Genomic DNA, 23,277 nt, shown 5'->3' with positions numbered 1-23,277 from the left:
GGAACGGTATAGTTTTTTGAACATACATACAGACAGGTCATGTTATGTATTTTCCATATCAAGTATTCTATGCTTTAAGTTGATTGGAGAATCATTTCTTTGTTAGATATAAGAAGAATAAAAACAATTGTTGCACCATATCCCTGGATGTCATTGAATGTTTGGCCGTTTGGAAACCTTGAGTGTGGACTGTATGCGTACCAAACAACCCCGCTTCAGGCTTGGGCAGTGGCTATGGTAAAGAGGAAAGGAAGCCACTACAAGGATGTTCAATCAAGCTCTCATTGACAGGCCATAAAGAGCATCTCTATACCGTATGAATTAACTAACATCACACAGAAACTGTGTCAAAGGGTACCCTCATTCCCTGTCAATCTGCTATCAAACACAGCAAGAGGATAGGAAAGTATAAACTCTGATCTATTCATCCATTCATCCATGACGGTTCTTGTCTAGGCAGACAGACTTTCCTTAGTTGTCAGTCTTTCCCTGGCAATCAAATCTTTACAAACTGGCCAATGGGATGACAGCCCTGGAGTTGATTACTGGGTGTGCTGTGTTGGAGTTTAAACTTTGGACCTCAGAACAAGAGCAGGGAGATACAGTAGAGACATGGTAATCTGGAACAGAGCTCCTTCACAACAAAGGAAACAGAACACTTAACTGGATTTGTCTTATTTTGGGGAGTTCTGTCCTGTGCCACCCTAGTGCTGAAATTATGGACCACTATGCAGACCAGGTAACAGGGCCCATGTCTTAGTTTCTGTGTTTTTAGTGTCTCCTGGTTAATTTGTTTAGTAATTTATGTTATTAGGGCAGCCAAGGTTATATGTATCATCAAACAAGTTCAGAGGAGGTAACACACTGTATCTACGTGCCAGTGAATGGGTGTGGGTGCTTTGTGTAGTCTACAAAGGAATATGGGTGCTTGTGTAGTCTACAAAAGAATATGGGTGCGTTGTGTAGCCTACAAAAGGAATATGGGTGCTTGTGTAGTCTACAAAAGGAATATGGGTGCTTGTGTAGTCTACAAAAGAATATGGGTGCGTTGTGTAGCCTACAAAGGAATGTGGGTGCGTTGTGTAGCCTACAAAGGAATGTGGGTGCGTCGTGTAGCCTACAAAGGAATGTGGGTGCGTTGTGTAGCCTACAAAGGAATGTGGGTGCGTCGTGTAGTCTACAAAGGAATGTGGGTGCGTCGTGTAGCCTACAAAGGAATGTGGGTGCGTTGTGTAGTCTACAAAATGAATATGGGTGCTTGTGTAGTCTACAAAATAATATGGATGCATTGTGTAGCCTACCAAGGAATATGGGTGCGTTGTGTAGTCTACAAAGGAATGTGGGTGCGTCGTGTAGCCTACAAAGGAATGTGGGTGTGTTGTGTAGCCTACAAAGGAATGTGGGTGCGTCGTGTAGCCTACAAAGGAATATGGGTGCGTTGTGTAGCCTACAAAGGAATATGGGTGTGTCGTGTAGTCTACAAAAGGAATATGGGTGCTTGTGTAGTCTACAAAATAATATGGGTGCGTTGTGTAGCCTACAAAGGAATATGGGTACGTCGTGTAGTCTACAAAAGGAATATGGGTGCTTGTGTAGTCTACAAAAGAATATGGGTGCGTTGTGTAGCCTACAAAAGGAATATGGGTGCTTGTGTAGTCTACAAAAGGAATATGGGTGCGTTGTGTAGTCTACAAAAGAATATGGGTGCGTTGTGTAGCCTACAAAAGGAATATAGGTGCTTGTGTAGTCTACAAAAGAATATGGGTGCGTTGTGTAGCCTACAAAGGAATATGGGTGCGTTGTGTAGCCTACAAAGGAATGTGGGTGCGTCGTATAGCCTACAAAGGAATGTGGGTGCTGCGTCGTGTAGCCTACAAAGGAATGTGGGTGCGTTGTGTAGCCTACAAAGGAATGCGGGTGCGTCGTGTAGTCTACAAAGGAATATGGGTGCGTTGTGTAGCCTACAAAGGAATAGTCTTATACTTTTCTCCTTTCAAATGAATCAGAACTAGATCAACTTAATTTAACTCACGCATTGAAAGGCATAGTCAAATTGATATTTTTTTTTAGATAGGAGTGCCATGAGATAATGGTAATAAAAAGCATTAGTCCTGGGTATTATTGCTTTTACAGCCATCCTGTAAGGCTCTTTGTATGTTGTCTCTCAGTTGTAAATGTAGAGCAACATGTCATTAAGTGGCCTGTTCTGTTCCAGGGTTGCGACGGGATTGAGCTGCTTGATTTGCTGTTTGATCAAAACAATGGCATCCTCCGTCACGAGGAGATGGGACACCATGACAACCATGCCTGGCCAATCCACGAGCCAAACGTGAGTGGAGTGAAATATCTAACTCTGTGATTTTTATCCTGCAGTGTTTTTAAAATGTCCCCTTACCTGTGTCTACTACGTGATTCACATGTCTAGCCTGCCATTCTCAACCACTCTCTCCAGTTTGGCTGTACAATACTTATCACATTTGGTATGTCATTTGGCAGGTGTGTCCAGCAGAGCAACAAAGCGAGGACTTCCTGAATGCCCTCCTGAGTGGCAGTGGCTCAGTGTCGGGGTCCCCCCTGTGGTCTCCCTCTCCTAGTGACAGTGGCATCAGTGAGGACCCGCACTCGGATCAGATGGATAGCCCCCAGCGCCCTGAGAGCCCTCCCATGGAGCCCCACTGCATCCCCCCTCAGCCACAAACCAAGGTCACCCTGGATGCCAACTTCTTCATTGATATCAGTAAGACAAAGCTGGCACAAATTACTAAGCACAGAAAGTATAACAAAAACTTGGTTTAAAGTTTCATGGTAAAAAGAAGCAACAGAGGCAGTTACATTATTACATCATGCAGAATATGTGATTAAGTATTGCAATTTGTTAATGTCAAACATTGGAACAGAAGTTCATCCTTTGAAAGCAACACAGTCTCTGTTCTTATGCTCTATGTATTCATTAGGCAAAGGCCTACATTGTCTCAGTATCAACACATACACAGACAAATGATGGCACTTCTGTCTGGTCCCATCACGTCTCTCTGTGTGGTTACAGATGGCTGGGACTCAGACTTCTACCCAGGCAGGACTGGGGGGACAGAGTGTTCCTCTGATTCACACACAACCCAGCTGTCTTCTGGCTTCCCCCTCACTGTCAAGGACCTACTGCTCTCTGGCACATCTGATCCGGTGAGTGATGATGAAGGGTGTGTTTGTGTGCGCTTGGGGGGAGTGTGTCTGTAATTGTTTGTATATAGGTGAGTGAGTGTGTTGGAGTAGAGAGAAATGGGTTAGAGGGGTAAAGTCATTCTATAAAAATCAGGCAATGTAATTGGCATGAGCAATGCATGAAATGAGAGGGATCGAGGGCTATGCTGTCTGCCGTGTAACTCTGCACTCCCTCCATTCACTCTGAAAAACCCATTGCAGCTGGCCACTGGTTGTGATGCTGTACGTATGACTTACTGTATTAACATTTTCATCTCACTTCCAGCCCCCACAGCATTCCCAACAGTCCTTCCAAGAGTTGATTCTTAATGAGGATGAGAAAAAACTGCTGGCCAAGGAGGGGGTGACTCTGCCTAGCCAACTACCTCTCACAAAGGTCAAACTTTTTTGAACACTTTTCAACTTCACAGAACAACTTATGGCTCTTGAGTATTACCAAAGTGTGTAAACACATTAAATATGTACTTCCTTTGTCTGTTTCTATTAGTATGAGGAGAGGATTCTGAAGAAAATTCGCAGAAAGATCCGGAATAAGCAGTCGGCTCAGGAGAGCAGGAAGAAGAAAAAGGAATATATTGATGGTCTGGAGAGCAGGTACTGGCAATAGGCACTAAATAAATGGATAAGGCAGGGACTCACAGACCTCAATTCAAAGTAGACATGATCAATTCTGACTAGAACTGCCTAAAATCGATAAAGCACTTCTACAAACTAACAAGATATTTGGAACATATCACAGGGTGCTGAGCACAATAAGTTCAAATCAAAGGTCCAATGCAGCCATTTTTATCTCAATATCAAATAATTTATAGATAACAATTAAGTACCTTTCTGTGATTGTTTTCAATTAAAATGGTAAAAAATAAAGACATAACTTCTTAGCAAAGAGCAATTTCTGAGTGTGGAGGGGAAAACTAAAAACAAGCTGTTATTGGCAGAAAGGTTTGGAAGTCACGTTCTTATTCTTCAGGCTAGGGTCTATTTTTCTCCACTTCCTGTCTGACTGACATGCCCAAGTAAACTACCTGTTGCTTAGGCCCTGAAACCAGGATATGCATATAATTGGTATCATTGGAAAGAACACACTCTGAAGTTTGTAGAAATGTTAAACTAATGTAGGAGACTATAACACAACACATATGGTAGGAGAAAATCCAAAGAAAAACCAACCTGATTTTTTGTTGTTGAGAGAGCCCATGCTTTTACAATGGAAAGTATATGGGCATATCCAAATCCAACTCCCAGATTGCAATTCCTATGGCTTCCACTAGATGTCAACAGTCTTTATTCAAGGTTTCAGGCTTGATTCTTCCAAAATGACAAAGAATAATGAGTTTTAGTACTGGGATGCAGACTTGGAAATTTGTGTATGCGCGTGCGACAAAGAGGATGCACACCTGCTAATATCGGTTTCCTATTGAACATATTTCTTTCTGTATGAAATATTATAGTTTAATTACATTTTAGGGTATCTGAGGATTATTTAGAAATGTGTTTTGACTTGCTTTAACAAAGTTTAGCAGTAGCTTTTTAGATTCCTTTCTCTGCATGTTGACGAGTGGATTACTCAAATCGATGGCGCCAACCAAACAGACTTTTTGGGATATAAAGAAGGATTTTATCTAACAAAATGACACCACATGTTTTAGCTGGGACCCTTTGGATGACAAATCAGAGGAAGATTTTCAAAAAGTAAGTGAATATTTAATCGCTATTTGTGAATTTATGAAACCTGTGCTGGTGGATAAATATTTTGATGTGGGGCGCCGTCCTCAAACAATCGTATGGCATGCTTTCGCTGTAAAGCCTATTGTAAATCGGACAGTGGAGTTAGATTAACAAGAATTTAAGCTTTTAACCGATATAAGACAGTTGTATGTACCTAAATGTTTAATATCCATCATTTTTATGATTATTTATTTGAATTGCGTGCCCTCCAATTTTACCGGAAGTTAGCGGGACACCTAGCCCTAAGAAGTTCTAACTAATTTACAACCTTGCAGGTGAAAACTGCATCCCACCAAAACAGTCAGAAATTTAAGCCAATCTTTTCAAACAGTTCTTACACTAAAACAGTACTATCATAATTTTCACAATTTCACAGTATTATTACAACCTCATAGTGTGGAAATATATATAAAACACAGGAAAATTACATTTTTATTTATTGACCTTTTTATAATACACTGCTCAAAAAAATAAAGGGAACACTAAAATAACACATCCTAGATCTGAATGAATGAAATATTCTTATTAAATACTTTTTTCTTTACATAGTCGAATGTGCTGACAACAAAATCACACAAAAATTATCAATGGAAATCATATTTATCAACATGATGTCCCAGATGTGCTCAATTGGATTCAGGTCTGGGGAACGGGCGGGCCAGTCCATAGCATCAATGCCTTCCTCTTGCAGGAACTGCTGACACACTCCAGCCACATGAGGTCTAGCATTGTCTTGCATTAGGAGGAACCTAGGGCCAACCGCACCAGCATATGGTCTCACAAGTGGTCTGAGGATCTAATCTCGGTACCTAATGGCAGTCAGGCTACCTCTGGCGCGCACATGGAGGGCTGTGCGGCCCCCCAAAGAAATGCCACCTCACACCATGACTGACCCACCGCCAAACCGGTCATGCTGGAGGACGTTGCAGGCAGCAGAACGTTCTCCAGTGTGTGTTGGCTTTGGGGATGACCTGTGAGATATATCTGATGGAGCGTGTGCTACGGGTGGGTGTTGTTATGGTGACCAGTGAGCTGAGATAAGGCAGAGCTTTACCTAGCAAAGACTTATAGATGGAGCCAGTGGGTCTGGCGACAAATATGTAGCGAGGGCCAGCTGACGAGAGCATAAAGGTTGCAGTGGTGGGTGACAAAACGGATGGCACTGTGATAGACTGCATCCAGTTTGCTGAGTAGAGTGTTGGAGGCTATTTTGTAAATGACATCGCCGAAGTCGAGGATCAGTAGAATAGTCAGTTTTACAAGGGTATGTTTGGCAGCGTGAGTGAAGGAGGCTTCTGTTACGAAATAGGAAGCCGATTCTAGATTTAATTTTGGATTGGAGATGCTTAATATGAGTCTGGAAGGAGAGTTTACAGTCTAGCCAGACACCTAGGTATTTGTAGTTGTCCACATATTCTAAGTCAGAACCGTCCAGAGCAGTGATGCTAGTCAGGCGGGCGGGTGCGTGCAGCAATCGGTTGAAGAGCATGCACTTAGTTTTACTAGCGTTTAAGAGCAGTTGGAGGCCACGGAAGCAGTGCTGTATGACATTGAAGCTTGTTTGGAGGTTTGTTAACACAGTGTCCAAAGAAGGGCCAGATGTATACAGAATGGTGCCGTCTGCGTAGAGGTGGATCGAGGAATCACCCGCAGCAAGAGCAACATCATTGATATATACAGAGAAAAGAGTCGGCCTGAGAATTGAACCCTGTGGTGCCCCCATAGAGACTGCCAGAGTTCTGGACAACAGGCCCTCCACTTTGACACACAGAACTTTATCTGAGAAATAGTTGGTGAACCAGGTGAGGCAGTCATTTGAGAAACCAAGGCTGTTGAGTCTGCCAATAAGAATACGGTGATTGACATAGTTGAAAGCCTTGGCCAGGTTGATGAAGATGGCTGCACAGTATTGTCTTTTATCGATGGCGGTTATGATATCGTTTAGTACCTTGAGCTTGGCTGAGGTGCACCTGTGACCAGCTGAGAAACCGGATTGCACAGAAGAGAAGGTACAGTGGGATTTGAAATGGTCTATCTGATGGATATAGGTCTGTAACAGTTTGGGTCTAGAGTGTCTCCCCCTTTGAAGAGGGGGATGACCGCGGCAGCTTTCCAATCTTCAGGAATCTCTGACGATACAAAAGGGACGTTCAACAGACAGTAATAGGGGTTGCAACAATGGCGGCGGATAAGTTTAGAAAGAGAGGGTCCAGATTGTCTAGCCCAGCTGATTTGTACGGGTCCAGGTTTTGCAGCTCTTTCAGAACATCTGCTATCTGGATTTGGGTGAAGGAGATGCTGGGGAGGCTTGGGCAAGAAGCTGTGGGGGGGTGCGGAGCTGTTGGCCAGGGTTGGGGTAGCCAGGAGGAAAGCATGGCCAGCCGTAGAGAGATGCTTGTTGAAATTCTCATTTATCGTGGATTTATCGGTGGTGACAGTGTTTCCTAGCCTCAGTGCAGAGGGCAGCTGGGAGGAGGTGCTCTTGTTCTCCATGGACTTTACAGTGTTCCATAACTTTTTGGAGTTAGAGCTACAAGATGCAAATTTCTGTTTGAAAAATCTATCCTTTGCTTTCCTAACTGACTGTGTGTATTGGTTCCTGACTTCCCTGAAAATTTGCAAATCGCGGGGACGATTCGATGCTAGTGCAGTACGCCACAGGATGTTTTTGTGCTGGTCGAGGGAAGTCAGGTCTGGAGTGCACCAAGGGCTATATCTATTCTTAGTTCTACATTTTTTGAAAGGGGCATGCTTATTTAAGATGGAGAGGAAATTACTTTTAAAGAACAACCAGGCATCCTCAACTGACGGGATGAGGTCAATATCCTTCCAGGATACCCGGGCCAGGTCGATTAGAAAGGCCTGCTTGCAGAAGTGTTTTAGGGAGCGTTTGCCAGTGATGAGGGGACTAGACCCATAATGAATGCAGGGAATGAGGCAGTGATTGCTGAGATCCTGATTGAAAACAGCAGTGGTGTATTTGGAGGGCAAGTTGGTCAGGATAATATCCTTGAGGGTGCCCATGTTTACGGATTTATGGTTGTACCTGGTGGGTTCCTTGATAATTTGTGTGAGATTGAGGGCATCTTGCTTAGATTGTATGGCGGACGGGGTGTTAAGCATATCCCAGTTTAGGTCACCTAACAGAATGAACTCTGAAGATAGATTGGGGGCAATCAATTCACATAGGGTGTCTAGGGCACAGCTGGGAGCTGAGGGGGGTCTATAATAACAGGTGGCAACAGTGAGAGACATATTTCTGGAGAGATTCATTTTAAAAATTAGAAGCTCAAACCGTTTGGGCATAGACCTGAAAAGTATAACAGAACTGCAGTAGATTGCAACTCCTCCCCCTTTGGCAGTTCTATCTTGATGGAAAATGTTGTAGCAGGGAAGGAAATCTCAGAATTTTTGGTGGCCTTCCTAAGCCAGGATTCTGACACGGCAAGGACATCAGGTTTGGCGGAGTGTGCTAAAACAGTGAGTAAAACAATCTTAGGGAGGAGGCTTCTGATGTTAACATGCATGAAACCAAGGCTTTTACGGTTACAGAAGTCAACAAATGAGAGCGCCTGGGGACACACAGGGCCTGGGTTAACCTCTACATCACCCGAGGAACAGAGGAGTAGGATGAGTGTACGGCTAAAGGCTATCAAAACTGGTCGTCTACTGCGTTGGGGACAGAGAATAAAAGGAGCAGATTTCTGGGCGTGGTAGAATAGATTCAGGGCATAATGTACAGTGGAGTTAAACCAAGGCATTGAGTGACGATAAGAGAGGTTGCATCTCTGGAGGCACTAGTTATGCTAGGTGAGGTCACCCCATGTGTGGGAGGTAGGACAAAAGAGGTATCTGAGGCATGTTGAGTGGGGCTAGGGGCTCTGCAGTAAAATAAAACAATGATGACTACCCTAAACAACAGTATACAAGGCATATTGACATTAGAGAGATACATAAAGCAAGGCATAAAGCAATCACAGTTGTTAATTGGGAAAGCTAGCTAAGACAACGGGTAAGACAGCAACAGCTAATCAGCTAAGACAACAACAAGTAAAATGGTGATGAATGGGCAGAGAAGGTCAGTTAACTACACACAGGGCCTGAGTTCGAGGCTGGGGCAGACAGATAAACAAAACAAACAAAATGGAGTCCCGTGATTAATGAGCAGTCCAGCAGGCATCCGCTATGTAGCCAGGTGATCATAGGGTCCAGTGAACAGCAATAGATGAAACAGGGAAGTCATTATTACGCTGGCAAGCAGGAGACACGACAAGGGTGCGTTCTGAGCCCTCTCCTGTACTCCCTGTTCACCCACGACTGCGTGGCCACGCACGCCTCCAACTCAATCATCAAGTTTGCGGACGACACAACAGTGGTAGGCTTGATTACCAACAACAACGAGACGGCCTACAGGGAGGAGGTGAGGGCCCTCGGAGTGTGGTGTCAGGAAAATAACCTCACACTCAACGTCAACAAAACTAAGGAGATGATTGTGGACTTCAGGAAACAGCAGAGGGAGCACCCCCCTATCCACATCGATGGGACAGTAGTGGAGAGGGTAGTAAGTTTTAAGTTCCTCGGCGTACACATCACAGACAAACTGAATTGGTCCACCCACACAGACAGCATCGTGAAGAAGGCGCAGCAGCGCCTCTTCAACCTCAGGAGGCTGAAGAAATCCGGCTTGTCACCATGAACACTCACAAACTTCTACAGATGCACAATCGAGAGCCTCCTGTCGGGCTGTATCACCGCCTGGTACGGCAACTACCCCGCCCACAACCGTAAGGCTCTCCAGAGGGTAGTGAGGTCTGCACAACGCATCACCAAACTACCTGCCCTCCAGGACACCTACACCACCCGATGTCACAGGAAGGCCATAAAGATCATCAAGGACAACAACCACCCGAGCCACTGCCTGTTAACCCCGCTATCATCCAGAAGGCGAGGTCGGTACAGGTGCATCAAAGCTGGGACCGAGAGACTGAAAAACAGCTTCTATCTCAAGGCCATCAGACTGTTAAACAGCCACCACTAACATTGAGTGGCTGCTGCCAACACACTGACTCAACTCCAGCCACTTTAATAATGGAAATTGATGTAAAATATATCACTAGCCACTTTAAACAATGCTACTTAATATAATGTTTACATACCCTACATTATTCATCTCATATGTATATGTATATACTGTACTCTATCATCTACTGCATCTTTATGTAATACATGTATCACTAGCCACTTTAAACTATGCCACTTTGTTTGCATACCCTACATTACTCATCTCATATGTATTTACTGTACTCGATACCATCTACTGCATCTTGCCTATGCCGTTCTGTACCATCACTCATTCATATATCTTTATGTACATATTCTTTATCCCTTTACACTTGTGTGTATAAGGTAGTAGTTTTGGAATTGTTAGGTTAGATTACTCGTTGGTTATTACTGCATTGTCGGAACTAGAAGCACAAGCATTTCGCTACACTCGCATTAACATCTGCTAACCATGTGTATGTGACAAATAAATTTGATTTGATTTTCCAGGGTAAAAGCGACTAGTGTCTGAGGTAAAAGCCGCTAGCAGTGGCTAACAATGACTAAATAGCTAGCAGCTAATTAGCTGGTTAGCATCTGATGGCTAGCTTCTGATGGAGTTTCTAGCTATAAGGTCTACAAATAGCGGATCCGTATCACATTGGGTAAGACGTGTTGCCGGAAGGTATTTTTAATTTAAAAATGGAAAAAGAAACAGTGTGTGAAAGCTCAGACACACTGGTAGGATCGTCAAACGTTTGTCGGCTGAGCCGGAAAGTAGAGCATTGCAGTAGTCTAACCTAGAAGTGACAAAAGCATGGATTAATTTTTCTGCATAATTTTTGGACAGAAAGTTTCTGATTTTTGCAATGTTACCTAAATGGAAAAAAGCTGTCATTGAAATGGTCTTGATATGTTCTTCAAAAGAGAGATCAGGGTCCAGAGTAACGCCGATGTCCTTCACAGTTTTATTTGAGACGACTGTACAACCATTAAGATTAATTGTCAGATTCAACAGAAGATCTCTTTGTTTCTTGGGACCTAGAACAAGCATCTCTGTTTTGTCCGAATTTAAAAGTAGAACGTTTGCAGCCATCCACTTCCTTATGTCTGAAACACATGCTTCTAGCAAGGGCAATTTTGGGGCTTCACCATGTTTCATTGAAATGTACAGCTGTGTGTCATCCGCATAGCAGTGAAAGTTAACATTATGTTTTCGAATGACATCCCCAAGAGGTAAAATATATAGTGAAAACAATAGTGGTCCTAAAACGGAACCTTGAGGAACACCGAAATGTACAGTTGATTTGTCAGAGGACAAACCATTCACAGAGACAAACTGATATGTTCCCGACAGATAAGATCTAAACCAGGCCAGAACTTGTCCATGTAGACCAATTTGGGTTTCCAATCTCTCCAAAAGAATGTGGTGATCGATGGTATCAAAAGCAGCACTAAGGTCTAGGAGCACGAGGACAGCTGCAGAGCCTCGGTCCGATGCCATTAAAATGTCATTTACCACCTTCACAAGTGCCGTCTCAGTGCTATGATGGGGTCTAAAACCAGACTGAAGCATACATATACAACAATATACATTGTTTGTCTTCAGGAAGGCAGTGAGTTGCTGCGCAACAGCCTTTTCTAAAATTTTTGAGAGGAATGGAAGATTCGATATAGGCCGATAGTTTTTTATATTTTCTGGATCAAGGTTTGGCTTTTTCAAGAGAGGCTTTAATACTGCCACTTTTAGTGAGTTTGGTACACATCCGGTGGATAGAGAGCCGTTTATTATGTTCAACATAGGAGGGCCAAGCACAGGAAGCAGCTCTTTCAGTAGTTTAGTTGGAATAGGGTCCAGTATGCAGCTTGAAGGTTTAGAGGCCATGATTATTTTCATCATTGTGTCAAGAGATATAGTACTAAAACACTTGAGCGTCTCTCTTGATCCTAGGTCCTGGCAGAGTTGTGCAGACTCAGGACAACTGAGCTTTGAAGGAATACGCAGATTTAAAGAGGAGTCCGTAATTTGCTTTCTAATAATCATAATCTTTTCCTCAAAGAAGTTCATGAATTTATCACTGCTAAAGTGAAAGCCATTCTCTCTTGGGGAATGCTGCTTTTTAGTTAGCTTTGCGACAGTATCAAAAAGGAATTTCGGATTGTTCTTATTTTCCTCAATTAAGTTAGAAAAATAGGATGATCGAGCAGCAGTAAGGGCTCTTCAGTACTGCACAATACTGTCTTTCCAAGCTAGTCAGAAGACTTCCAGTTTGGTGTGGCGCCATTTCCGTTCCAATTTTCTGGAAGCTTGATTCAGAGCTCGGGTATTTTCTGTGTACCAGGGAGCTAGTTTCTTATGAGAAATGTTTTTAGTTTTTAGGGGTGCAACTGCATCTAGGGTATTGCGCAAGGTTAAATTGAGTTCCTCGGTTAGGTGGTTAACTGATTTTTGTCCTCTGGCGTCCTTGGGTAGACAGAGGGAATCTGGAAGGACATCAAGGAATCTTTGTGTTGTCTGTGAATTTATAGCACGACTTTTGATGTTCCTTGGTTGGGGTCTGAGCAGATTATTTGTTGCAATTGCAAACGTAATAAAATGGTGGTCCGATAGTCCAGGATTATGAGAAAAAAACATTAAGATCCACAACATTTATTCCATGGGACAAAACTAGGTCCAGAGTATGACTGTGACAGTGAGTGGGTCCAGAGACATGTTGGACAAAACCCACTGAGTCGATGATGGCTCCGAAAGCCTTTTGGAGTGGGTCTGTGGACTTTTCCATGTGAATATTAAAGTCACCAAAGATTAGAATATTATCTACTATGACTACAAGGTCCGATAGGAATTCAGGGAACTCAATGAGGAACGCTGTATATGGCCCAGGAGGCCTGTAAACAGTAGCTATAAAAAGTGATTGAGTAGGCTGCATAGATTTCATGACTAGAAGCTCAAAAGACGAAAACGTAATTTTCTTTTTGTAAATTGAAATTTGCTATCGTAAATGTTAGCAACACCTCCGCCTTTGAGGGATGCACGGGAGATATGGTCAGTAGTGTAGCCAGGAGGTGAGGCCTCATTTAACACAGTCAATTCATCAGGCTTAAGCCATGTTTCAGTCAGGCCAATCACATCAAGATTATGATCAGTGATTAGTTCATTGACTATAATTGCCTTTGAAGCACATTTACATTACATTTAAGTCATTTAGCAGACGCTCTTATCCAGAGCGACTTACAAATTGGTGCTTTCACCTTATGACATCCAGTGGAACAGCCACTTTACAATAGTGCATCTAAATCTTTTAAGGGGGGTGAGAAGGATTACTTTATCCTATCCTAGGTATTCCTTAAAGAGGTGGGGTTTCAGGTGTCTCCGGAAGGTGGTGATTGACTCCGCTGTCCTGGCGTCGTGAGGGAGTTTGTTCCACCATTGGGGGGCCAGAGCAGCGAACAGTTTTGACTGGGCTGAGCGGGAACTGTACTTCCTCAGTGGTAGGGAGGCGAGCAGGCCAGAGGTGGATGAACGCAGTGCCCTTGTTTGGGTGTAGGGCCTGATCAGAGCCTGGAGGTACTGAGGTGCCGTTCCCTCACAGCTCCGTAGGCAAGCACCATGGTCTTGTAGCGGATGCGAGCTTCAACTGGAAGCCAGTGGAGAGAGCGGAGGAGCGGGGTGACGTGAGAGAACTTGGGAAGGTTGAACACCAGACGGGCTGCGGCGTTCTGGATGAGTTGTAGGGGTTTAATGGCACAGGCAGGGAGCCCAGCCAACAGCGAGTTGCAGTAATCCAGACGGGAGATGACAAGTGCCTGGATTAGGACCTGCGCCGCTTCCTGTGTGAGGCAGGGTCGTACTCTGCGGATGTTGTAGAGCATGAACCTACAGGAACGGGCCACCGCCTTGATGTTAGTTGAGAACGACAGGGTGTTGTCCAGGATCACGCCAAGGTTCTTAGCGCTCTGGGAGGAGGACACGATGGAGTTGTCAACCGTGATGGCGAGATCATGGAACGGGCAGTCCTTCCCCGGGAGGAAGAGCAGCTCCTTCTTGCCGAGGTTCAGCTTGAGGTGGTGATCCGTCATCCACACTGATATGTCTGCCAGACATGCAGAGATGTGATTCGCCACCTGGTCATCAGAGGGGGAAAGGAGAAGATGAATTGTGTGTCGTCTGCATAGCAATGATAGGAGAGACCATGTGAGGTTATGACAGAGCCAAGTGACTTGGTGTATAGCGAGAATAGGAGAGGGCCTAGAACAGAGCCCTGGGGGACACCAGTGGTGAGAGCGCGTGGTGAGGAGACAGATTCTCGCCACGCCACCTGGTAGGAGCGACCTGTCAGGTAGGACGCAATCCAAGCATGGGCCGCGCCGGAGATGCCCAACTCGGAGAGGGTGGAGAGGAGGATCTGATGGTTCACAGTATCGAAGGCAGCCGATAGGTCTAGAAGGATGAGAGCAGAGGAGAGAGAGTTAGCTTTAGCAGTGCGGAGTGCCTCCGTGATACAGAGAAGAGCAGTCTCAGTTGAATGACTAGTCTTGAAACCTGACTGATTTGGATCAAGAAGGTCATTCTGAGAGAGATAGCGGGAGAGCTGGCCAAGGACGGCACGTTCAAGAGTTTTGGAGAGAAAAGAAAGAAGGGATACTGGTCTGTAGTTGTTGACATCGGAGGGATCGAGTGTAGGTTTTTTCAGAAGGGGTGCAACTCTCGCTCTCTTGAAGACGGGAGGGACGTAGCCAGCGGTCAGGGATGAGTTGATGAGCGAGGTGAGGTAAGGGAGAAGGTCACCGGAAATGGTCTGGAGAAGAGAGGAGGGGATAGGGTCAAGCGGGCAGGTTGTTGGGCGGCCGGCCGTCACAAGACGCGAGATGTCATCTGGAGAGAGAGGGGAGAAAGAGGTCAGAGCACAGGGCAGGGCAGTGTGAGCAGAACCAGCGGTGTCGTTTGACTTAGCAAACGAGGATCGGATGTCGTCGACCTTCTTTTCAAAATGGTTGACGAAGTCATCTGCAGAGAGGGAGGAGGGGGAGGGGGAGGAGGATTCAGGAGGGAGGAGAAGGTGGCAAAGAGCTTCCTAGGGTTAGAGGCAGATGCTTGGAATTTAGAGTGGTAGAAAGTGGCTTTAGCAGCAGAGACAGAGGAGGAAAATGTAGAGAGGAGGGAGTGAAAGGATGCCAGGTCCGCAGGGAGGCGAGTTTTCCTCCATTTCCGCTCGGCTGCCCGGAGCCCTGTTCTGTGAGCTCGCAATGAGTCGTCGAGCCACGGAGCGGGAGGGGAGGACCGAGCCGGCCTGGAGGATAGGGGACATAGAGAGTCAAAGGATGCAGAAAGGGAGGAGAGGAGGGTTGAGGAGGCAGAATCAGGAGATAGGTTGGAGAAGGTTTGAGCAGAGGGAAGAGATGATAGGATGGAAGAGGAGAGAGTAGCGGGGGAGAGAGAGCGAAGGTTGGGACGGCACGATACCATCCGAGTATGGGCAGTGTGGGAAGTGTTGGATGAGAGCGAGAGGGAAAAGGATACAAGGTAGTGGTCGGAGACTTGGAGGGGAGTTGCAATGAGGTTAGTGGAAGAACAGCATCTAGTAAAGATGAGGTCGAGCGTATTGCCTGCCTTGTGAGTAGGGGGAAGGTGAGAGGGTGAGGTCAAAAGAGGAGAGGAGTGGAAAGAAGGAGGCAGAGAGGAATGAGTCAAAGGTAGACGTGGGGAGGTTAAAGTCGCCCAGAACTGTGAGAGGTGAGCCGTCCTCAGGAAAGGAGCTTATCAAGGCATCAAGCTCATTGATGAACTCTCCGAGGGAACCTGGAGGGCGATAAATGATAAGGATGTTAAGCTTGAAAGGGCTGGTAACTGTGACAGCATGGAATTCAAAGGAGGCGATAGACAGATGGGTAAGGGGAGAAAGAGAGAATGACCACATGGGAGAGATGAGGATCCCGGTGCCACCACCCCGCTGACCAGAAGCTCTCGGGGAGTGCGAGAACACGTGGGCGGACGAAGAGAGAGCAGTAGGAGTAGCGGTGTTGTCTGTGGTGATCCATGTTTCCGTCAGTATCAAGAAGTCGAGGGACTGGAGGGAGGCATAGGCTGAGATGAACTCTGCCTTGTTGGCCGCAGATCGGCAGTTCCAGAGGCTACCGGAGACCTGGAACTCCACGTGGGTCGTGCGCGCTGGGACCACCAGATTAGGGTGGCCGCGGCCACGCGGTGTGGAGCGTTTGTATGGTCTGTGCAGAGAGGAGAGAACAGGGATAGACAGACACATAGTTGACAGGCTAGAGAAGAGGCTACGCTAATGCAAAGGAGATTGGAATGACAAGTGGACTACACGTCTCGAATGTTCAGAAAGTTAAGCTTACGTAGCAAGAATCTAATTGACTAAAATGATTAAAATGATACAGTACTGCTGAGGTAGGCTAGCTGGCAGTGGCTGCGTTGTTGACTTTGTAGGCTAGCTGGCAGTGGCTGCGTTGTTGACACTACACTAATCAAGTCGTTCCGTTGAGTGTAAAGTTTCTACAATGCTGCTATTCGGGGGCTAGCTGGCTAGCTAGCAGTGTTGTTTACGTTACGTTGCGTTAAAAGAACGACAATAGCTGGCTAGCTAACCTAGAAAATCGCTCTAGACTACACAATTATCTTTGAAACAAAGACGGCTCTGTAGCTAGCTATGTAGCTAGCTACGATCAAACAAATCACACCGTTGGGACTGTAATGAAATGAAATGAAAATGTGATACTACCTGTGGAGCGAAGCGGAATGCGACCGGAATGCGAAAGTTCTATTCAGTAGACGTTGGCTAGCTGTTGGCTAGCTAGGAGTGACTCCTACGTTAAGGACGACAAATAGCTGGCTAGCTAACCTCGGTAAATTAAGATAATCGCTCTAAGACTACACACTCTAAACTACACAATTATCTTGGATACGAAGACAGCAAAGACAACTATGTAGCTAGCTAACACTACACTAATCAAGTCGTTCAGTTGAGTGTGATAGTTACTACAGTGCTACAGTAGACGGTGAACGTTAGCTAGCTGGCTAGCTGCTGGGCAGATAGGAGGACGACGAAATACGATAATTACGCAATTATCTTTGATACAAAGACGGCTATGTAGCTAGCTAAGAAGAAATTGCTAAGATTAGACAAATCAAACCGTTGTACTATAATGAAATGTAATGGATCTAACATTAAGTAGCCCTATTTTGAGATGTGAGGTATCATGATCTCTTTCAATAATGACAGGAATGGAGGTGGTCTTTATCCTAGTGAGATTGCTAAGGCGAACACCGCCATGTTTAGGTTTTCCCAACCTAGGTCGAGGCACAGACACGGTCTCAATGGTGATAGCTGAGCTGACTACACTGACTGGGCTAACAGCCTGCTGCCTGGCCTGCACCCTATTTCATTGTGGAGCTAGAGGAGTTAGAGCCCTGTCTATGTTGGTAGATAAGATGAGAGCACACTCCTCAGCAGGTCAGGCTTGGTCCTGTTTGTGGGTGAGTCCCAGAAAGAGGGCCAATTATCTACAAATTCTATCTTTTGGGAGGGGCAGAAAACAGTTTTCAACCAGCGATTGAGTTGTGAGACTCTGCTGTAGAGCTCATCACTCCCCCTAACTGGGAGGGGGCCAGAGACAATTACTCGATGCCGACACATCTTTCTAGCTGATTTACACGCAGAAGCTATGTTGCGCTTGGTGATCTCTGACTGCTTCATCCTAACATCGTTGGTGCCGACGTGGATAACAATATCTCTATACTCTCTACACTCGCCAGTTTTAGCTTTAGCCATCACCATCTTCAGATTAGCCTTAACGTCGGTAGCCCTGCCCCCTGGTAAACAGTGTATGATCGCTGGATGATTCGTTTTAAGTCTAATACTGCTGGTAATGGAGTCGCCAATGACTAGAGTTTTCAATTTGTCAGAGCTAATGGTGGGAAGCTTCGGCGTCTCAGACCCTAGTATGTTTGTTGGACTGATCAAGCAGCAGCAGCTCGTCAGTCTCATCTGGGAAATTCCCTTGTTGTTTGTCTTCCAGGATGGCTGCCTGCAACACACACAACCAGGAGCTACAGAGGAAAGTGTTCCAGCTGGAGAAATGCAATACGTGAGGGACCTCCACACTAATCTGCTCTCCCTGCTCTGTTTCTGCCTCCGTAAACCCGGTCGCAACATTTGCTAATTGAACCTTTGTGTCTCCCAGGTCTCTGATGGGGCAGCTGCACAGGCTGCAGACTCTGGTCATGGGCGGCTCCAAAAAGACCGCCCAGACTGGGACTTGTGTCCTGGTAAGGAGAAGTGTCACTTTAAGAAACAGTTTTACTAGATCAGGCCAAACACCATGTGAAATTAGAGAGAGACCGACAGGTGGAGTGAGAGAAAGATGTATGCCAGATATACAGATGTAAATACAGACACAGATACACTCCAGAGAGGCAAACCATTGATTCCCTTGTCTACAACATAATTGGACAGAACAAAAATCACATCACATCAGTGCAAGCAGTAATTAGACTTGTAAATCCACTATGAATATGAATGAGTTTGTATCTCTTCTAATGCCTTTCGGAAAAGGCAAACATTTGAATTATAAGGATAGTGTGTTCAAGCCTTGTGACTTTGATGCCCATGTACTGGGATGAGCTGAAGAGTTCTAAACAACAGTTTGTGAAAAAGTGAGTCTTCCACTCTGGAACTCCACCGGGGAGTGGAAGCTCTCCCTAATGGCTAAACCGTATTAACTTTGGCAAAGAGCAAATTGTGATTTTTACCCTTCTCTTTTTCCCCAGGTACTGCTCCTGTCCTTCTCCATCATCCTCTTCCCCAGCCTGAACCCATTTGCCAAGGTCAGCCAAGGAGGGGACTTCAGCCCAGTGAGGGGTGAGTCATTCTCCTGCACTGTCTGGCCAAACCTCGCCCTGCCACCCCATACCCCCTGCCTCAAATCACAGCTGGAGAGCTGAATAGACTAGAGCTCCTCTCACTCCTACTGCCAGATGCTGCTACGACGCCACTGTTAAAACAACTCTGCAGAGCAAGGCAGCCCACCAATTCACATCAAAGAGCTGAGCTGGCAACCCTCAGCACAGAAACCATGTATTATTGAGCACTCTTCTCATCAGCCTGTCTGACTGTAAAATTCCTCTCAACAGTTGGAGGAACTGTTGGATAAAATATGAAATGGACTTCAAAGATATCTAATGGTCTCATCAATGGTTTAAGATTGTGAATTACTTAAATGTAATTTGTCATCTTAACCGACTGTTTGTTAGCTCTATGAATATAATACATTCCTAGTTGTCTTTAGGTAATTGTACAACTGAAGACCAAGGTACAAGATTGTTGAGGGTGGCTTACAGTTAACGACTTAAAGTTGGACTGGGGATGTATGTACTGTCACACATACATCAACATTTAATGACTGGAATACATACTCACCTGTAACCTGTGTCCCTCTCGCCCCTGCAGTCCAGTCACGGTCCCTGCACAACCTCCAGTCCTCCAGAGTGCTACATGTGATTGACCAGCTGTACCAAACTGCAGACGACAAGGCCAAGCCTCCAGACAACCATGTCCTGGGAGACCAGGGTGTGGATGCGATTATGTCTCTGCTGGGAAAACTGGGCACTGGTCACGGCAGCCAAGGACCGCCCAATTTTGACCCCATGTCTCAAAATAATAGCATGGATGAGCAAGTCCATTTCCAGGGAGACCCCATTACTGGCCATATAGCTACAGTGACTTGGAATCCACACCGCAGAGCCACACTACGCCCACATGCTGATGACATGTGATTTGGAGAGAATATTCCCAGCAGGATTTCTCTGTTCTGCTCCCATCTCCAGACACTTCATATCATGAAACAGAGCAGCACTAGCCTAAGGCTCTTGTTTACACTATGAGTTGGGGAATAATAAATACATTCTTTTGCCTGTTATATTATATACTGTGTGTGTGTGTGTGTGTGTGTGTGTGTGTGTGTGTGTGTGTGTGTGTGTGTGTGTGTGTGTGTGTGTGTGTGTGTGTGTGTGTGTGTGTGTATATCCTTTTTTTTCTTGTTTGTTATTCTGTTTTGTATTGTTTTAAATGTGGAAGACACATTTCAGTTGCACAACTGACTAGGTATCCCCCTTTCCCTTATTTGACCAAGTTGACTTGAATGACTTGTGTGTGTGTGTGCATGTCTGCAGACGCACACCCCAACGATTGTTTGTGTCAATTGTTATCTGCCGTGGTGCCTCTCATCTCTCAGCCTTTAATCATGGGGAGAGTAGCTCAGCGACCAGCATTTTTAATCAGCTTCTCTGTGACCCACTTTGATTGTCCATCTTCCACCAGCATAGTGGGATATGACCCGTGGTAGGAGAACTCTAAGTCAGACCCTGAGAGAGGGACAAAAAAAAGGACACAGTCAAAGAGATGTCCTTGTTTTCACTTGTTTAAAGGGGCAATCCAGGATTGAAGCATACATTTTTGGACTTTTAAATGAACATTACCATTTATTATTTCAGAATTGAATTTATAAATGCTTCACGAGATTATTTAAACTCTCTTAACCCATCAGGACCCAAAATATAAGCTTGTTTTACATCATTCAAACACTGTGTAGATTCTCATGGATGGTCAGTCCATGCATCAATAGCTCCTTGCATCAATAGTTCTGTCTATGAATTGGTGAGTGGTTACATTACTCCAGCCCTATCCCTCAGCTGTTTACCAAAACAAGTGGCAAATCCCAGATTGCCCCTTTAATCCTGCAAATTGCTTTTCTGTTTTAAAGTGCATTGCTGAACCAGATAAACGCAGTGCTTGTATTAAACTCCATGAACAGCTATTGAGTGGTTTAAACTTTATTTTTGCTTATTTATTTTTGAATGAGAGTCACATGGGTAAATGAAACCAAACCAAACATGATTAATACCTCCTTTCACTTTGGTGGAGTGGAGTAAAATGTAATTGCCTCCATCAGGAAAGGGACAACAGAAAGAAAAGTTCCATTTGTGATTTCATGCCAAGTTGTGGTTCTGTTCACTTTTGTTTGAGGTGTATGGTATGATTCAACAAATATTACAGATGCAAAAATGTATATAAGATAGCTAGCTAATCACTGAATGGACGGTCCGAGATATGCAATAAAGAGATTCAAGTCTACAGGTTTATCGAACTTCACAGGTGTGCTCATCTTGGTGTTTGATAGAATTAACCTGTGCCGTGGCCTTAGTGTCTATGTGATGTTACAGCTTGACTATCCTCTGTCTACTGACATAATGCTTTACAAAATGTCAATATCTGGCCATCTGTGCTATACTATAGGCTGTGCAAATGCCAAACACTAGCTACTGGCTCTCTCTTCCCGGAAGTTCCTACCTTGGGATCTGACATGAAACATGTCCTAATTAGCTTTCGACAGGATAATAACATCCATTTTAGTTTCATTCATTTGAATTGATACATTTGACAATAGCATACTGACTCTGCAAGGCTCACTAGAAGGCGGACTCAGAAAAAAGTGACTATTACTGTGCCATGATATTCAGATCCAAGAACAGCACTTTAAAGCAATGCCAACCCCACTGTGAATCACTACGACCTGTGTCTAACCCAGGCAGCAGCACACAAGATAAACACCATGCTTTACTGACCGTCTCTAGGACACACACCACTCTAGTTCACAAACCACTCTAGGTCCACCTTACTAGAGGCCACACGCCACTCTAGGTCACATACCACTCTAGGTCCACCTTACTAGAGGCCACACGCCACTCTAGTTCACAAACCACTCTAGGTCCACCTTACTAGAGGCCACACACCACTCTAGGTCACACACCACTCTAGGTCACACTCTAGGTCACACACCACTCTAGGTCACACACTAGGTCACACACCACTCTAGGTCACACACCAGTGTAGATCACACCACACAACTGGCATTTCTCCAGTACTGTAAAAAGAAACATTATAGGAAGGAAGAGATCAGCGCCATTGTTAATCATAATGTGTTTGGGAAACCCCGTTCCCGACGACTTTTATCATGGAAGATTTGAATATGTTTGATTGCTCTGTATCCCCCCATTGGAATACTCATTATTTACAATGAATGTATTAGTTTCTAATAGACAAGCTCTCTTCTGACCCTGTTGCTTCGGACTTCAACCATGCTGTGCCGGAAAGATGGTCCTAATTTTACTTTGGCTGTCTTTAACAGTCTAGATCCTCTTAAGGTTTCTTCCTATAGCCAGGAGTTTGTTTATACTGTTACAAACACAATGGTTACTTCACTGAATAGATTATTGATAAAATATTGGATATTTAACAGTCTACTGGTTGTCATTGGTTGTATATCTATCAGCTTTTAGTTGAAAAAATTTAAATGAAATCACTTATTTATTCTCAGAATGTATCCACAGTTTCACTCATGATGACCACTTTCATCTCTACCTTCTGAAACATCCTGATCTCAGAGCATTGTGTATTATTCTGTACGTAAATCTGAGACACTCCATTTAGTATAATACAATATGTTACGTTTCTTATGGTATGTATTAATTTGTGGATGTCCATCATCCATTTCGTACGATATGTTACGAATTTGCTAAACGTACAATATGCTACAAATGAGCAAAACGTACAATATGTTAAGAATATGCTAAATGAATGATTTGTTATGAATTGCAATTTGTTGTGGCTAACATTAGCTAAGTGGCTAACGTTAGCTAGGCTAGGGGTTAGGGTTAAGTTTAGGAGTTAGGTTAAAGGGTTAGTGTTAGATAAACGGGTTAAGGTTAGTGTTAGGGGAAGGGTTAGATAACTTGTTAAGTAGTTGCAATGTCACGCCCTGGTCTAAGTATTTTGTGTTTATCTTTATGTATTGGGTCAGGCCAGGGTGTGGCATGGGGTTTTTGTATTGTGGTGTGTTTTGTCTGGGGGTTTTGGTGTGTATGTATTGGGATTGTAGCTAGTGGGGTTATCTAGCAAAGTCTATGGCTGTCTGGAGTGGTTCTCAATCAGAGGCAGGTGTTTATCTTTGTCTCTGATTGGGAACCATATTTAGGCAGCCATATTCGTTGAATTTGTTGTGGGTGATTGTCCTTAGTGTCTTTGTTCCTGTCGCTGTGGTAGTTGACAAGCATAGGCTGTTTCGGTTTTCGTTACGTTTATTGTTTTGTAGTGTTTTGTGTTATTTCGTGTTTACGTTTGTTTAAATAAACATGGATCGCAATCGACACGCTGCAGTTTGGTCCGACTCTCCTTCACCACACCTAGAAAGCAGTTACATGCAAAGTAGCTAAAA

At 44.6% G+C, this 23,277-nt stretch overlaps 1 protein-coding gene across 1 annotated transcript; it reads left to right on the top strand.

Moving 5' to 3' along the window:
* Positions 1 to 585: 585 nt before the first annotated feature.
* LOC115145452 (cyclic AMP-responsive element-binding protein 3-like protein 3-B) lies at positions 586 to 23,209 on the top strand. The gene is made up of 10 exons (XM_029686984.2): positions 586 to 739; positions 2,216 to 2,329; positions 2,497 to 2,737; positions 3,047 to 3,180; positions 3,485 to 3,595; positions 3,707 to 3,813; positions 18,025 to 18,093; positions 18,190 to 18,274; positions 18,776 to 18,866; positions 19,455 to 23,209. Exons 1-10 carry the CDS (start codon positions 719 to 721, stop codon positions 19,778 to 19,780), a joined length of 1,299 nt encoding a protein of 432 aa, XP_029542844.2. The 5' UTR covers positions 586 to 718; the 3' UTR covers positions 19,781 to 23,209.
* The last annotated feature ends 68 nt before the right edge of the window (positions 23,210 to 23,277 follow it).

The sequence above is a fragment of the Oncorhynchus nerka genome, linkage group LG17, assembly GCF_034236695.1.
Source record: "Oncorhynchus nerka isolate Pitt River linkage group LG17, Oner_Uvic_2.0, whole genome shotgun sequence".
NCBI classification, from domain to species: domain Eukaryota; kingdom Metazoa; phylum Chordata; class Actinopteri; order Salmoniformes; family Salmonidae; genus Oncorhynchus; species Oncorhynchus nerka.
Note: the sequence above shows the minus strand (reverse complement) of the source record. Positions and strands in the feature narration are given on the sequence as shown.